At 58.9% G+C, this 15,044-nt stretch overlaps 1 protein-coding gene across 4 annotated transcripts in view; it reads right to left on the reverse strand.

Annotated features, from left to right (window-relative positions):
- The window catches only part of FBXW11 (F-box and WD repeat domain containing 11), a 90,960-nt gene extending 89,761 nt beyond the window's left edge, over nucleotides 1-1,199 (reverse strand). For 2 of the 4 annotated variants that reach the window (XM_071569889.1, XM_071569888.1), the window contains exon 1: nucleotides 1,075-1,199. In XM_071569889.1, coding sequence (XP_071425990.1) covers nucleotides 1,075-1,119 — 45 coding nt within the window. In that variant the 5' untranslated portion in view covers nucleotides 1,120-1,199. The remainder of the gene's footprint in view (nucleotides 1-1,074) is intronic. The other 2 variants (XM_071569890.1, XM_071569891.1) reach the window with 1 other exon arrangement.
- Between the last annotated feature and the right edge of the window lie 13,845 nt (nucleotides 1,200-15,044).

Below are 15,044 nucleotides of genomic sequence, written 5' to 3' on the forward strand. Positions count from 1 at the left end.
CAGCCCAAACGCTTTGTGAGCACCTCACACAACCCCCAGGGAAGGGGGGTCAGAGACCCGCTGCTCCGGGGCGGGGAAACCTTCCAGAACCTCCTCTTCCCCTCGGGAATTCCACAGGCATCTTCCTGGAGGAGCTGGTGCTGTGAGGGATCCCACAGGGCTGGCCCAGCCTTGCAGGGCACCGCTGGCCCTGCTGTGCCCCAGGGACCTGCAGGGACCAGGGCAGGGGCTCCCCAGGGACAGTGAGCAGTAAAAATAATGAAGGAAACTCAAAGGGGGTTTAGTTTTCCCCTTGTTCTTTTTTATTTTGTTACTGCTTTTTGACCAGGTGACACATTTCAAGAAAGTTCTTATTGTGCAGGTCAGGTAACTCAGCAGGGATCCCACTGGCCACAGCACCCATTCCATGTCTCCACCGAACCCACCTCACCTGCAGAGCGTCTGAACAGCAAATTATTTGCGTTCTGCCTCTCAGTTCTGCAGAGCTGCATCAAACCTCGTACACGACAGCAAATGATGCTTAGGACAAAAAGCAATTACGCTTATGACAAATAAATTAGAAGATATTTCCTGATTATTATTCTCTCCCAGCTCCTAACTGAATTTAATTCATGCCCAAAGGCAGTTAAACGAGAGGCCCCTAATATTTGGCTAAAGAGATCTAATTTGCTTATATTAAAAAAACCTTTCTCTTTCCACTGCTCCCATCTGGCCGCCGCTCCACTGGAGCGAATTTAGCGGCGTAAGCGTTAATTAGGGGCATAACCAATACCCCAATTAGGCCTCGTTAGGCAATTCCGTGTGTGCCGCAGCGGCGCTGCCCCGGCCGGGCTCGGGGACGGCGGGACCGGGACCCCCGGCCCGGGGCGCTCCGGTCAGTGCGGGGCGGGACCCCCGGCCCGGGGCGCCCCCCGCGGGTCTGAGCTGTCCGTGCCTCCCCCGCAGGACCCGGGGATGTGCCGGGCCGGGCCGGGCCCGTGGCTGGCGGGGCGGGCCCCGCGGGCCGAGCGCGCCGGCGGGGCCTGGGGCGAGCGGGGCGCGGGAGGGTCCGCGCGAGCGGCGGGGCTGACTCACCATGAGCTCGATGGTCTTGTCCTCGATGACCGAGTCGGGCTCCATCGCGGCGGCCGCGCTGCCCGCTCCGCCCGGCCCGGCCCGGCCCCGCCGCCGCCGCCGCCCCGCGCCCGCCAGGCCCCGCCGCGCGCACGCGCACACGCGCACACGCACGCGCGCGCTGCGTGCCCCCCGCGACGTCACGGCGCGCGCGATGGAGGCGCCGGGGCGGGGCGCGCGCCGGGAAAGGCCACGCCCCCTGCACAGGCCACGCCCCCGGGGAGGCCCCAGGAGCGCATGGGGGAGGCGGGAATGTCCCCCATTCCCGGGAGTGTCCCCCATTCCTGGGAGTGTCCCCCATTCCCGGGGTTGGCACCGCACCGTTGGGGTGTCCCCATTCCCAGGGGTGTCCCCCATTCCCGGGAGTGTCCCCCATTCCCGGGGTTGGCACCGCACCGTCGGGGTGTCCCCATTCCCAGAGGTGTCCCCCATTCCCGGCAGCGGCACCACATGGCACGGGGGGGGCACCGCATTGTCGGGGGTGTCCCCCATTCCCGGGGTGTCCCCCATTCCCGGGGTGTCCCAGGCCAGGTCGGACGGGGCTTGGAGCAGCCTGGGCTGGTGGAAGGTGTCCCTGCCCATGGCAGGGGGTGGCACTGGATGGGTGTGAGGTCCGTTCCAGCCCAAACTGGCATTCCCTGACTCCACTTTGTCCTGCTCCAGTGCCCACCTCGTGCTGTCACACCTGCCGCGGATTTTTGGGAGGGGCTGTACCCACGTGGGAGTGTCCTTGGAGCCTGGATTTGGGCAGGGCTGTACCCACGTGGGAGTGTCCTTGGAGCCTGGATTTGGGCAGGGCTGTACCCAGATTTGGGCAGGGCTGTACCCACGTGGGAGTGTCCTTGGAGCCCACGGTGGATGTTTCAGGTGGGGCACAGCGTGCGAAACTGGCCCCACCCTTTGCCCCTAAATGACCTTGGACGGTGACAGGGAAGTCCTCGGGATCAGAACCTGCAGCCCCCGGTCGGTATTCCCAGGAGGTCTCCCATCCAAGTGCTAACCGGGTGACCCTGCTCAGCTTCCCAGACCTGATGGTGTCAGGGTGGCTTTACCTGCCTCAGCCGCGGCAAATACACGGATTTAAGTAGATGATGTTTTCCTGTTCTCGGTAACTTCATTCTGTCCCAGGCAGTTGGAATTGCCCACTAAGGAACCAGGGGCTGGTTGGATTTCATCCTCCTGCTGCTGTGCCTGGACAGCACAGGGAGACTGACACCTTCCAGCAGCCAGTCCTGGAGAATCCCTCCCTTAGGTCCGACCTGTGCCCAGGGAAGGGCTCTGGGATCCTCCTGGCTCACCGAGAGAGGGAATTAGTGCCACACCGAGGGCTGTGTCCACCTGAGTGAAGCTGAGAAAGCCCCGGGAGGGACTGGGGCAGTGCCAGGAGCCTGCTCAGCACCACTGGCACTGGGGCTGTGGGCATCCCATTTTCCTGCAGGATGAGCCTTTGGGTGGTTTGTAGCTGTGGCTGCGGGATGTGCCAGCACCCCTGACCCATCCTGCCTCGGCAGAGCTGGGCACCACTGGCTCAGCCCAAAATGCCTGTCACAAACACCAAAGCTGCAGCACTGGATGGTGCCTTGGGAAAGCAGACACCTTCCTCCCCGAGCTCCTGCCCAGCCCTTGGGGTGACAGGGAGGAGATGCCACCACCTGGGACTCAGTGGTGACAATGTGGAAAAGAAACCCTTCCCTGTGAGGGTGGGCAGGCCCTGGCACAGGTGCCCAGAGCAGCTGTGGCTGCCCCATCCCTGGGAGTGTCCAAGGCCAGGTTGGACAGGGCTTGGAGCACCCTGGGCTGGTGGGAGGTGTCCCTGCCCGTGGCAGGGGTGGAATGAGGTGATCTCTACATCCCTTCCCACCCCAGCCAGTCTGGGATTCTGTGACATGCTGAATCACAAGCACACTGTGCTGTCCATTTAATAACCAGTTTTATTTCAGAAGTCCCAGCCTCAGGCCTGCCCTTGCTGGCACTGCTGGCTCAGGCTGTCCTGTCTGTGCCCTTGAGCAGGGTCCTGTTTCTGCCAGCTTTGCTCCTCCAGCTGCTCAGCAAGTCAGCTCTGGATGAGATGAATCCCCAAGGATGCACTGAAATGGGATGACTGACCCCATGGCCACTGCCAGCAGGCACAGCACCTGCAAAACAACCCACGCTCCTTGACAGAGAAATCCTCCAGTCCAGGTGAGATGGAGACAAGACAGGGAGGGACACAAAGGCCTGTAAAACTGTGCCATACTGGAAGGAGACATGGAAACAGCTGGCTCAGGTGGTGGCATTTGCATCTAGTGAACCTCAGCCCTTGGCAAGGAGCAGCATTTTCAGGCTTTAGGGTCTGTGTGCTGCTGGCAAATGCAGTGCCCCCCCAGAGCACCCAGGGCCAGGGCAGGATGGGGCACACTCGGGTGCTCTGGGGACCAGGGACACACAGGCTGCCAGCAGGTGACAGCAGGGACCAAATGCAGCAGCAGGCACTGGAAACTGGAACCAAAACTGTCGTGAAGAGCAGCAGGGTGTGACAGCACAGCACTGGGGCTGGCCATGGAAACACACCACAGCTTCCTGCTAAGCACTTCTTTGCCTTACCTGTCTCAGTCTCTGCCAAATGGTGGAGAGATGGAGGATGGACAAATGGGAACGGTGCAAAGCCCTTCCTCACTGACAGCACACCTGCCTCCAGGACACTGGTGTCTGCAGAAGTGCCTTTCATCCCTTCCAAACTGCTCAGCACAACGCTTAGCAGGAGCTCTAAGCAATCTTTGTAGCATTTGAAAGGTAAAGCAGGAGCTGAAATCTCCCTCCCCAGCAAACAGCTGCTGCTGCTGCTCCAGGTTGGGGGGGCTCCTTTGATGTGCCCCCAATGCTGCCCCATTGACACCCTCCTGCACAAAACCAGCTCCAAACATGCCATGAAGCCCCAACACCCCCATGCAGCTGGGGCTGTGTGAGCACTGCTGACCCTCACTGCACACACTCCATTTCCAGGGAAAAAAGCAGCCCAGGGCTTCTCCTGTCAGCCCTGGCACCAGGCTGGCAGCTGAGCTGCATCCTTGCCACCTTCACATCCTGACCTGCAACAAAGGACATGCAGGTCAAACCATGGGCATTGTGTAACTCCTCCTCAGAAACCTCCCAGAGGTGTCCCCAAGGCTGAGGTGGGACACAATCCAGCCTCCTCCTGCTCTCCCTGCTCACTCTGGACATCACCCAAGGCAGCAGAGATTTGTTTGTGACACCAAAGGAAAAAATCAGCATGTCTCAGTCTAAATATACCCAGGGCAGGGATTTGCTGACCAGCACGATGCTCTTGGTGCTTTCCAAAGGACTGCCAGGTTGGTGTTCTGACCATGGAAAGGATTGCCAGGGCATGGGAAATGAGGAAAACACGAAAAAGAGGAAAAAAGGATAAAAAGGGGGAAAAAATCTTCCATTTCTTGGCAGAAAGGGTAACTCCATGGTCACATCCTGGTGGTGACATTGGGAGGGACGTTGGAGCTGCAGCCGTGGGGCTCACTCTGGGGCAGATGCCAGCTGGAAATGGAGTTCCTGGAGTCTGCTTCTAATGGTGGTAAAAACAATTCAATGGTGTGAGAGAAAGAGAAAAATGTTGAAATTAATTAAGCAAAGCATTATAAAAAATCCAATGTTTTGGCTTTAGCATGGAACACCAAGGAAAGCAAGAGATCCCTGGATCTGTAAATGTAAATTCTTTCTGAGTAACTCACAATATAAGACATCCTGAGGGCTGAGTGACATATCCAAGGTCTAATAAGATGGATGAAAAACCAGGGTCTTGATGAATTTATTCTGAAATGCAAACTCACTGACAGAGAGCCAGGAGGGGCTGAGGGAGGTGGGGGGGCTAAGCCTGGAGAAAAGGAGGCTCAGGGGGGACCTTCTCCCTCTCTGCAAACCCTGACAGGAGGGGGGAGCCAGGGGTGGGTTGGGCTCTGCTCCAGGAACAGGGACAGGAGGAGAAGGCACGGCCTCAGGCTGGACCAGGGCAGGGGCAGGTGGGACAGCAGCAGGACAGCAGCCTGACCACCCATGGAAAGGGTGGTCAGGCACTGGCAGAGACTGCCCAGGGAGGTTTGGAGTGCCCAGCCCTGGAGGTGCCCAAGGCAGGACTGGCCATGGCACTCAGTGCTCTGGGCTGGGGGACAAGGTGGGCATCAGGAACAGGATGGGCTCCATGGGCTGGGAGGGCTTTGCCAAGGTGGGCATTGGGCACAGGGTGGGCTCCAGGGGCTGGGAGGGCTTTGCAAAGGTGGGCATTGGGCACAGGGTGGGCTCCATGGGCTGGGAGGGCTTTGCCAAGGTGGGCATCGGGCACAGGGTGGGCTCCAGGGGCTGGGAGGGCTTTGCCAAGGTGGGCATCGGGCACAGGGTGGGCTCCATGGGCTGGGAGGACTTTGCCAGCCTCAGTGATTCCATCAGTCTGTGACTCCAGCAGGACATCCCCGTGGCTCTGTGGCCCACAGGCTGCAGGGATTTGGAGCAGTCTCTGGGTGTGCCCCACTGAGCCAAGGCTGTACCAGGGGCTCCTCCCCAGTGTGGGACAGGGCTGTGCCACATCTGCACAGCAGGGACAAGGCTGGCAATTAGTGCTAATGAGGAGCTCACTCACACCCGGCGTGGGGCAGTTCCAGCCCCAGAGAACTCGCTCTGCCAGTTTTCTGTGAGGATGAGGATGGGGGGAGTGCAAGAGGGAAAGTCCCGGCGCCACCACCCGGAGATATCTCCATGGCTGTGCAACAGGGCAAGAATTCACTGAGGGTGTGTCATCCTCACGGTATCAGGCAACAGTCAGCAGGTTTTTCAAAGAACCCTGGAAAGCTCCTGCAGTGGTGGCAGGGCCAGCAGTGCCCTGAGAGCTCCGTGTCCCCATGCCTGGGGATGCCCAGGGGGCAGCCCTGACCCAAACCTGCACCTTGGGCTGACCCTGCTGCACCTTGGCAACATTTCCAGTCCATGTTTCTCTGGTCATTTGCCATGGAAGGGTTTGCTCCCTGATCCCCTCCAAGCCCCATCCCACACTGGCACAGACCAGCCCTACAGCACCCCTGGGCAGGATACTGGGAGTGACACCATCTGGGTTTGCCTCACCACATCTTTTCTGGATAATAAAGTGAACTGTTTCTAACCCTGTGTCCACTTCCTGCGATTTTTTGAGGCCTCAGACAGCCCAGGCAGGTGGGAGTTACCCTGGCAGGTTGGCCCAGCCTCCAGGGCTGCCTTGGGATGTTAAACACCTGCTGCTGATCCAGGCTGGGCAGGTAAAAACGAGCTAAAATAAGAGCCAGGCAGTGACAAAGGGACAGTCTCTGGGACTTGCTCTGGAGCTGGTGGGAGTCAGCTGCTCCAGTCCTCCAGCAGCTCTCTGGGTATCCCTTTCCCAGATTTCAGATACTGTCCTGAAATCCCCAGCCTGACACAGTCTGGCCTCTAAAACCCTCATCCTGGACCCTGCAATGTTTGTTTGGCTGTTTGGACAAGGATCAGGGGTTGTTCAATGGCCAGGAACGAGTGAGAGCACTAGAAATGCAAGGGCAGAAACATTCCAAATGCTCCTGCTGGAAGAATAATCATTGAACTTCCAGCTGGTAGGAGTAAGATATAAATAAACATTCTTGTTAGGGCAGGGATGGCTGCACTTGGAGCATGAAAACATTTATTCTTCCTTCAAATAAGTATTTTGTAGCCAAAAGGAGTTGACACAGGGTTTGATGGGGTTTTTAAAATCTGGAAAAAATTCATGAGCAGGTTCATGGTGTCCTGGGGTGGTGCCAGGGCTGCTTCCAAAAGGACATGGGCACAGGACTCCTGGCACTGCTGCTGTGGGGTGATGGAGCACATGATCTCGACCCACACTCCCAAGGATGGGATCCAGCACCCCAATTTTTCTTTCCTGAGGCTTTGTTCCCTGGACAGGGATTGGGAGGTAAGGAAGGGAGGTGTGGGCAGTGAGAGGCTGCAGCTGCAGTGCCTGTTTCATGAGTCAGGGCTGCAGCTTCCACACAGCTGACACTGCCATGGGATGCAGCAGGACACGATTTCGTGCTCTAAAGATGAGAGAGGCCAAAGATCATGTTCCAAAGTGTGGATTAACATCTGGACCCCACAGGATCACCCCTTCCCTTCCCACAGACCCTCCTGTCCCCTGCTCACAGCCCCTGCTCCTCAGGGCTCCCCCAAAATCAGTACCCCTCTCCCAGATGTAAGAAAACAGCACCAGTTGCTCTTTGCACACACAGGCAGGGAAAGGCAGTAATATAAAGATAATCCCTGGTACTTGGACTTGGTCTTGAATATGGCCTAAAAATGCCTGTCATATGAAAACTACAAAAAACCATCAGCTCATAGAATTCAGAAGGGTATTTACAAGGTGGGAAGAGTTTGGAGAGTGTCAGCTTTGAATTACTGGTCTCTCCAAGAGCTCACGGGTCTGTGCCACAGAGGGAGAGGATGTGCAGCTCAGCAAGAATGGCCTGGACTAAGAGGGACCTTAAAGCTCATCCCATTCCACCCCTGCCATGGGCAGGGACACCTCCCACCAGCCCAGGGTGCTCCAAGCTCTGTCCAACCTGACCTTGGACACTCCCAGGGATGGGGAAGCCACAGCTTCTCTGGGCATCCTGTGCCAGGGCCTGTCCACCCTCACAGGGAAGAATTCCTTCCTAATATCCCATCTCACCCTGCCCTCTGGCAGTGGGAAACCATTCCCCTTGTCCTGTCACTCCAGGCCATTGGAAATGGTCTCTCTCCCTTCTGGCCGCTCCTTCAGGCTCTGAGAGGCCACAATTGGGACACTCCAGTGGGGGTGACCCTCATGGCCTGAACAGCTCCAGGCTCTGGACACTGCCCAGGCTCAGCCCAGAGGAAGATCCTGGAACTGAGGGAGCCACGTGCTGTGCTGGGGGGCTGAGACCCAGCAAATACCCAGTGCCAGGGACTGGAGGTCCCATCCCTGTGCCTGGGTGGAGGCACCACAGCAGCTGGATAAAGCAATGGATGCAGGAAGGAGACACCTCCATCTCAGCCAGGCACCAGCAGCAAGCAGGAGCACAGCTGGGACCCCCCAACCACAGCTGGAACCCCCAACCACAGCTGGGACCCCCCAACACAGCTGGGACCCCTCAGCCACAGCTGGGACACACCACCACAGCTGGGACCCCCCCCCAACACAGCTGGAACCCCCCCAACCACAGCAGGGATCCCCCAACCACAGCTGGGACCCCTCAACACAGCTGGGAACCCCCAACACAGCTGGGACCCCCAACCACAGCTGGGACCCCCCAACACAGCTGGGACCCCCAACCACAGCTGGAACCCCCAACCACAGCTGGGAACCCCCAACACAGCTGGGACCCCTCAGCCACAGCTGGGACCCCCCAACACAGCTGGAACCCACCACCACAGCTGGGACCCCCCAACACAGCTGGAACCCACCACCACAGCTGGAACCCCCCAACCACAGCTGGTACCCCCAACCCACAGCTGGGATCCCCTAACCACAGCTGGAATCCCCAACCACAGCTGGGATCCCCAACCACAGCTGGGACCCCTCAGCCACAGCTGGGACCCACCACCACTGCTGGGACCCCCCCCCCCCCAGCCACAGCTGGGACCCCTGAGTGGTGTCTCCACCTCTGGACACATCTGTGGCCAGTCAAAGTGTTCCTGAGGGATGGCATCCAGCTCCAGCAGTGGAGCCCAGCCAGCACTCCCTCGTCTCTTCTGCCTCTTAATTTCTCTACAGTTTCCATTTTCCTCACTGGAAAACAGCTTTTTCACTCACTTTGACCTTCCAGGCAAGTCTCCCACCTCCATCTCCTCTGTCCTCAGATAACAAACTTCTCTGCTCTTTGGGGCGAATTTAGACATGACAATGCAGAACCTCCCCTGGGCATCACCCAAGGTCTGTCCTCTGACATCCCCCAGGTCAATGCCCTCCTGTGCCCCCAAAGCCCCCCAAACCCCCATGGCTGAGGAGCCCCAGCTGTGCCCTGTGCCTTGGCCAGGGGCTGCTCCTGGCCCTTGGCAGCAGGAAGGGCTGGAGCAGGAGTGTGGGCAGGGTCCTGATCCCTGGGGAAGTCCCAGGGGCTGGTTTGTTTGGTCTGGAGAAGGAAAGATGGAGAGGAGACGTGATGGAGCTTTTGTGTGGCTGCACACGGGGGGAAGTGCTCATGGGAGGGCACAAGCTCGAGGGCACACACGTGGCAAGGGCAGCTCCTCTCACCAGCTCCAAGGGATAAACCCCCTTGGGCCAGCTGAGCTGGTGAGGGGCTCAGTGTGGCTGTCCATGCCTGAGCATCCCTGGAAACCCCCAGGAGCAGCGTGGGCAGTGGCAGGAGAGCACTGAGGGGCCTTTCTCCTGAATTGCAGCAGGGGCCCAGGAAAGGAGTGGGAGGAGCAGAGGGGGTTTGTGAGCCTCGGGAACCTCCTCTCCCTGCAGCCTCCCCTGGTGCTCCTCCCCAGCACAGCTCAGGGTCCCACATTCCCTTCCAGCTCCAAACCCAGGCAAACCCCAGGAAGGGGCAGAGCCCCAGGGGAGCAGCCAGGAGAGCTGCCAGTGCCTGTGTGAACACTGTGCTGTGAGGGAAACCACCAGCCCTGGGCAGGGTTTGAGGCTTCATGGGCTGGGACCTCCCTCAGCCCTGTGCCTGGGGGTTTGGGGACAGGGACAGGGCATGGGGTGAGCTGGGCTGTCCCCAGGGCACAGAACCATCACCATCCCTTGTTTCTCCTGGCACCATTTCCCCCTGTCAGGCTGTCCTGGAGCCCACTGAGCCTTCCCAGCTGCAGCACAGCCTGGCAATGCCCAGTGTCCCCCTCAGCATCCTCTTACCTGGGTTAGAAATTGGATCTGCCTTAAGGGCTCCAGAGGTGGTCAGGGTTGAAGGGAAGGGTCCAACACTTTGGCATTCAGGCACCAGGACTTACAGATTCCTTCAGGAGCTCCTGGCTCTGGGTCCTGGCTGTCCAAGAGCTGCTACACCCAGGGTGGCACTGAGGTGGCTCTGGGGAGAGCAGAGCTGCACACACAGCACATCCAGGGAGCCACAGCCAGGGCAGAGCCAAGGGGGAGTCCCAGGGAGGCAGAGGGAAGAGGGGGAGACCTGAAAGGGGCACAGTGAGAAGAGCAGGGAGCCAGGAGTCACCCCACCACAGCAGTGGCCATGAACACCTGCCCAGGGCAGGACAGCCCTGTGGCTGTGGGAGAGCTGGGATGTGCCAGCCCCTCAGAGTCCCTTCCCAGCCAGGCTGGGCAGAGCTGGGATGTGCCAGCCCCTCAGGGCCCCTTCCCAGCCAGGCTGGGCAGAGCTGGGATGTGCCAGCCCCTCAGGGCCCCTTCCCAGCCAGGCTGGGTAGAGCTGGGATGTGCCAGCCCCTCAGAGCCCCTTCCCAGCCAGGCTGGGCAGAGCTGGGATGTGCCAGCCCCTCAGAGTCCCTTCCCAGCCAGGCTGGGCAGAGCTGGGATGTGCCAGCCCCTCAGAGCCCCTTCCCAGCCAGGCTGGGCAGAGCTGGGATGTGTCAGCCCCTCAGAGCCCCTTCCCAGCCAGGCTGGGCAGAGCTGGGATGTGCCAGCCCCTCAGAGCCCCTTCCCAGCCAGGCTGGGCAGAGCTGGGATGTGCCAGCCCCTCAGAGCCCCTTCCCAGCCAGGCTGGGCAGAGCTGGGATGTGCCGGCCCCTCAGAGCCCCTTCCCAGCCAGGCTGGGCAGAGCTGGGATGTGCCAGCCCCTCAGAGCCCCTTCCCAGCCAGGCTGGGCAGAGCTGGGATGTGCCAGCCCCTCAGAGCCCCTTCCCAGCCAGGCTGGGCAGAGCTGGGATGTGCCAGCCCCTCAGAGCCCCTTCCCAGCCAGGCTGGGCAGAGCTGGGATGTGCCAGCCCCTCAGAGCCCCTTCCCAGACAGGCTGGGCAGAGCTGGGTCTCTCTCATCCCCAACTTTACCCCTTCCCCAGCTCAGCCTCCACAGCAGCTCGAGGTCACCCCCTTGTCTCCTCCCTCATTAGCAAGAGGCCAGGATTTGCCCTTTGATTTATTTAAGCCCTGACAAACATTCAAAAGTGTTTGAAGTGCAATTTTTCAGCACTGACTAAAAATAACGGAGTGAGATTCCGGAGCTGCCTCCCAGTGCTGCCCAGGACAATGGCACTGGCAGCCCTGAGCAACAGCAGCACAGGCTCCAGCTCCAGAAATAACAGCGGAGGAAGAGCAAATCCTGGCTTTAATTACAGCCAGACAAAAAGGGGTGCTCCAAAAGAGCACTGTCAGAGGGTCTGAGCACACCGAGCAGTAACACCGGACAGGGAGGGCAGTGGGAGCAGGGGGGACTCACACAACAAACCACACAACAAACACGAGTGGGCATCGCTGAGGGTGTGAGGCAACTGCAGTACAAACATTCAGAAGAGCTGAAGCCCCTTGGTGGGAGGAAACAAAAGCCCCCAGGCAGCAGCAGGGGCTGCTGGCAGTGCCAGGCCAAGCCCAGCTGTGACACCGGGATAGAATCATAGAATGGATTGGGTTGGAAAAGACCTCCGAGATCAGCAAGTCCAACCCTTAATCCAACCCCACTGTGATCACCAGCCCAGGGCACAGAGTGCCCTGGGCTGGTGATCACAGTGGGGTTGGATCAAGACGTGGTTGGATCAAGACATGGTGGATTCTCACTCAGTGCCACAACCATAGAATCACAGAATCACAGAATGGATTGGGTTGGAAAAGACCTCCGAGATCATCAAGTCCAACCCTTGGGCCAACTCCAGTCCCTTTACCAGATCATGGCACTCAGTGCCACGGCCAAGCTCACTTTAAAAACCTCCAGGGATGGGGAATCCACCCCCTCTCTGGGCAGCCCATTCCAATGCCTGAGCACTCTCTCTGCAAAGAATTTTTTTCTGATCTTCAATTTCCCCTGGCAGAGCTTGAGCCCATCGTGCCCCCTTGTCCTATTGCTGAGTGCCTGGGAGAAGAGACCAACCCCCACCTGGCCACAACTTCCCTTCAGGCAGTTCCAGACAGTGCTGAGGTCACCTCTGAGCCTCCTCTTCTCCAGGCTGAACACCCCCAGCTCCCTCAGCCTCTCCCCACAGCACTTGTGCTCCAGTCCCTTCTCCAGCCTCGTTGCTCTTCTCTGGCCCCGCTCCAGCCCCTCAATCTCTTGCCTCAACTGAGGGGCCCAGAACTGAACACAACACTCAAGGTGTGGCCTCCCCAAGGCAGAGTCCAGGGGAAGGGTCACTGCCCTGGGCCTGCTGGCCACGCTAGTTTGGATCCAGGCCAGGATCCCATTGGCCTTCTTGGCCACCTGGGCACACTGTTGGCTCCTGTTGAGCTTCCTGTCCCTCAGTCCCCCCAGGTCCCTCTGCCTGGCTGCTCTCCAGCCACTCTGTGCCCAGCCTGGAGCGCTGCAGGGGGCTGGGGTGGCCAAAGTGGCCATGGGACCCCGGGGTGTGCTCTGGACCCTCTGAGAGGCACAGCAGCAGCTCCACGTGACATCCCGCAGTGACACTGCATTTACTCTCTCAGTTCCAACTAACCAAGCCCAGATCCCTTCCAGGGATCTCCCAGGCCATGGTCCAGCAGGGGGGTGGGTGGAAAGCCCTCCATCCTGCCTGGCTCCCAACCCACACCTGCAGCCCCCAGTTCAGGGCTGGGAGTGCCCAGACCTGCCCCCGCCAAACTCCCTTCCCAATCCCAAGTGCTTGGAGGCAGTGGAGGCTCCCAGATGGGAGCACTGCAAGGCTGATGCTCACCTTTCCACAGCAGGAAGAACACACCTGATCCACTGCAATAAAAGGCTGGAAATCAGCACTTTAAGCCAGGAAACAACCTGAGTGCAACGGGAACAACATCCAGGCTGCAACAGGACTGTTTCCTGAAGGTGAAAGGGACCCAGCAACTGGGTCTTGGCAGCAGTAAGGAAAAAGTTTCACCACATCTCTCTCCAGGGGCCTCATCCTTCTGTGCCAGGGTGAGGTGGCTTTGGGAGAGCTCCAGGTGCAGCTGGAGGGTCCCAGCCTCACCCAGGGCACCCACTGTACGTGACCAATGAGACCCATTTGTGTTTTCTCACTGAAACGTGAAGGGGAAGAGACAGGAGAACCAGCCAAGTGCAGAGGGAGCAGCAGCTTCCAAGCAAGTCTGGTGTGGAGCATCTTGTGCCACAGAAGGAGGCAGCTCTGGGCATCCCTGCCCAGCAGCCAGGCCTCACTTCTCCTTTTCCCTTGGAATGCAAAGCTGGAAAGCAGAAACCAGGCTTGCTGGTGCTGCCACTAAAGGGTGGAATGAGAAATATTTGGGGTTTTTTTAACAACACATCCACATACCTGGTTACACCAGCTGGGGAGACAGGTGGGCAGTTTCCTGCAGCAGCAGCAGCAGCAGCTTCTCCCACAGCTGTGCCAACTGATGGGATTGTTTTTATATTTTTCATTTGGTGCTGACCTCAGCTCGATGCTTTGACCTGCACCACAAGCTGAGTGGCCATCACTTTTCTGTGCTTGGGTCACAGAGTGAGATTTGTGCATCATTTTTCTTTCTGCTCCAGCAGAAACGTCCCATCTCCAAAACTTGGGTACCTGGAGACCCCAGGACAGTGAGCCCAGGCCCTCCTGGCTGCAGATCAAGGGCTGTGAGGGGCAGGGACTACAAAAAGGGGAGTCTCAGCTCCCAGAACAACTCCTGCTGCACCAGCCTCTGTGTGACAGCAACAGGCAGAGCCTCACACCAGGATCCTGCTGTTCTGGGGCAGCAGGAGAGGGTGAATGCTCAGCCTCAGCCAGAGCATCTCAGCTGAGCAACACCAGCCAGGAGGAAAATTCAAGCATCCCTTCAAATTCCTGATGCTAATGATGCCTTTTCCAGATTGCCTTCCCAGCTGGGCAGGAGGCAGGTGCTCTCTGGACAGCCATGGATACCTTGAGCTTGGTCAGAGAGAAACCAGAGGCAGCAGTTCAGGCTGCCAGAGCAGGAATGGTGTGTCTGGGTTTGGCTCACACCAGGAGGCAGAGCAGGGAAGGCTTCTGGAAAAAAAGTCCATGTGTTCTGTGACTGGAATAGTAAGAGCAGGTTTCTGCACCAGCAGAGTGTCCTTCACCCACCTCAGGTGTTCAGATCACCTCAGGTAATTCTCACAGCACAACTGCCTCTGGACATGGGTTGTTGGATTTTTCCCTCCCATCCTCAAACAAATGCTGGAGGTGGATGTGGCACTCAGTGCTCTGCTCTGTTTGACATGATGGGGATCAATTGTAGGCTGGACTTGGTCTCAGAGGTCTTTTCCAAGCCAGTTGATTCTGTGCCTCTGAAGTCTCAGTTTTAATCTACAGCTTAAAAAGAAACTGAGTGTGCTGGACAGACTCAGAATCATTGAGGCTGGCAAAGCCCTCCCAGCCCCTGGAGCCCACCCTGTGCCCAATGCCCACCTTGGCAAAGACCTCCCAGCCCATGGAGCCCACCCTGTGCCCGATGCCCACCTTGGCAAAGCCCTCCCAGCCCATGGAGCCCACCCTGTGCCCAATGCCCACCTTGGCAAAGCCCTCCCAGCCCACAGAGCCCACCCTGTGCCCAATGCCCACCTTGTCCCCCAGCCCAGAGCACTGAGTGCCACTGCCAGTCCTGCCTTGGGCACCCCAAACCTCCCTGGGCAGCCCCTTCCAATGCCTGACCACCCTTTCCAGGGAGAAACACCTCCTGGTGTCCCCCCTGCCCCTGCCCTGGCCCATCTTGAGGCCATTCCCTCTCCTCCTGTCCCTGTTCCTGGAGCAGAGCCCGATCCCTGTCCCCCCCCAGCCCCCCCTCCTGTCAGGGATTGCAGAGAGAGAGAGAAGGTCCCCCCTGAGCCTCCTTTTCTCCAGGCTGAGCCCCCCCAGCTCCCTCAGCCCCTTCTGCTGCTCCAGCCCCTTCCCAGCTCCATTCCCTTCTCTGGA

This window comes from Pithys albifrons, chromosome 15 (genome assembly GCF_047495875.1).
Source record: "Pithys albifrons albifrons isolate INPA30051 chromosome 15, PitAlb_v1, whole genome shotgun sequence".
Taxonomy (NCBI): Eukaryota; Metazoa; Chordata; class Aves; order Passeriformes; family Thamnophilidae; genus Pithys; species Pithys albifrons.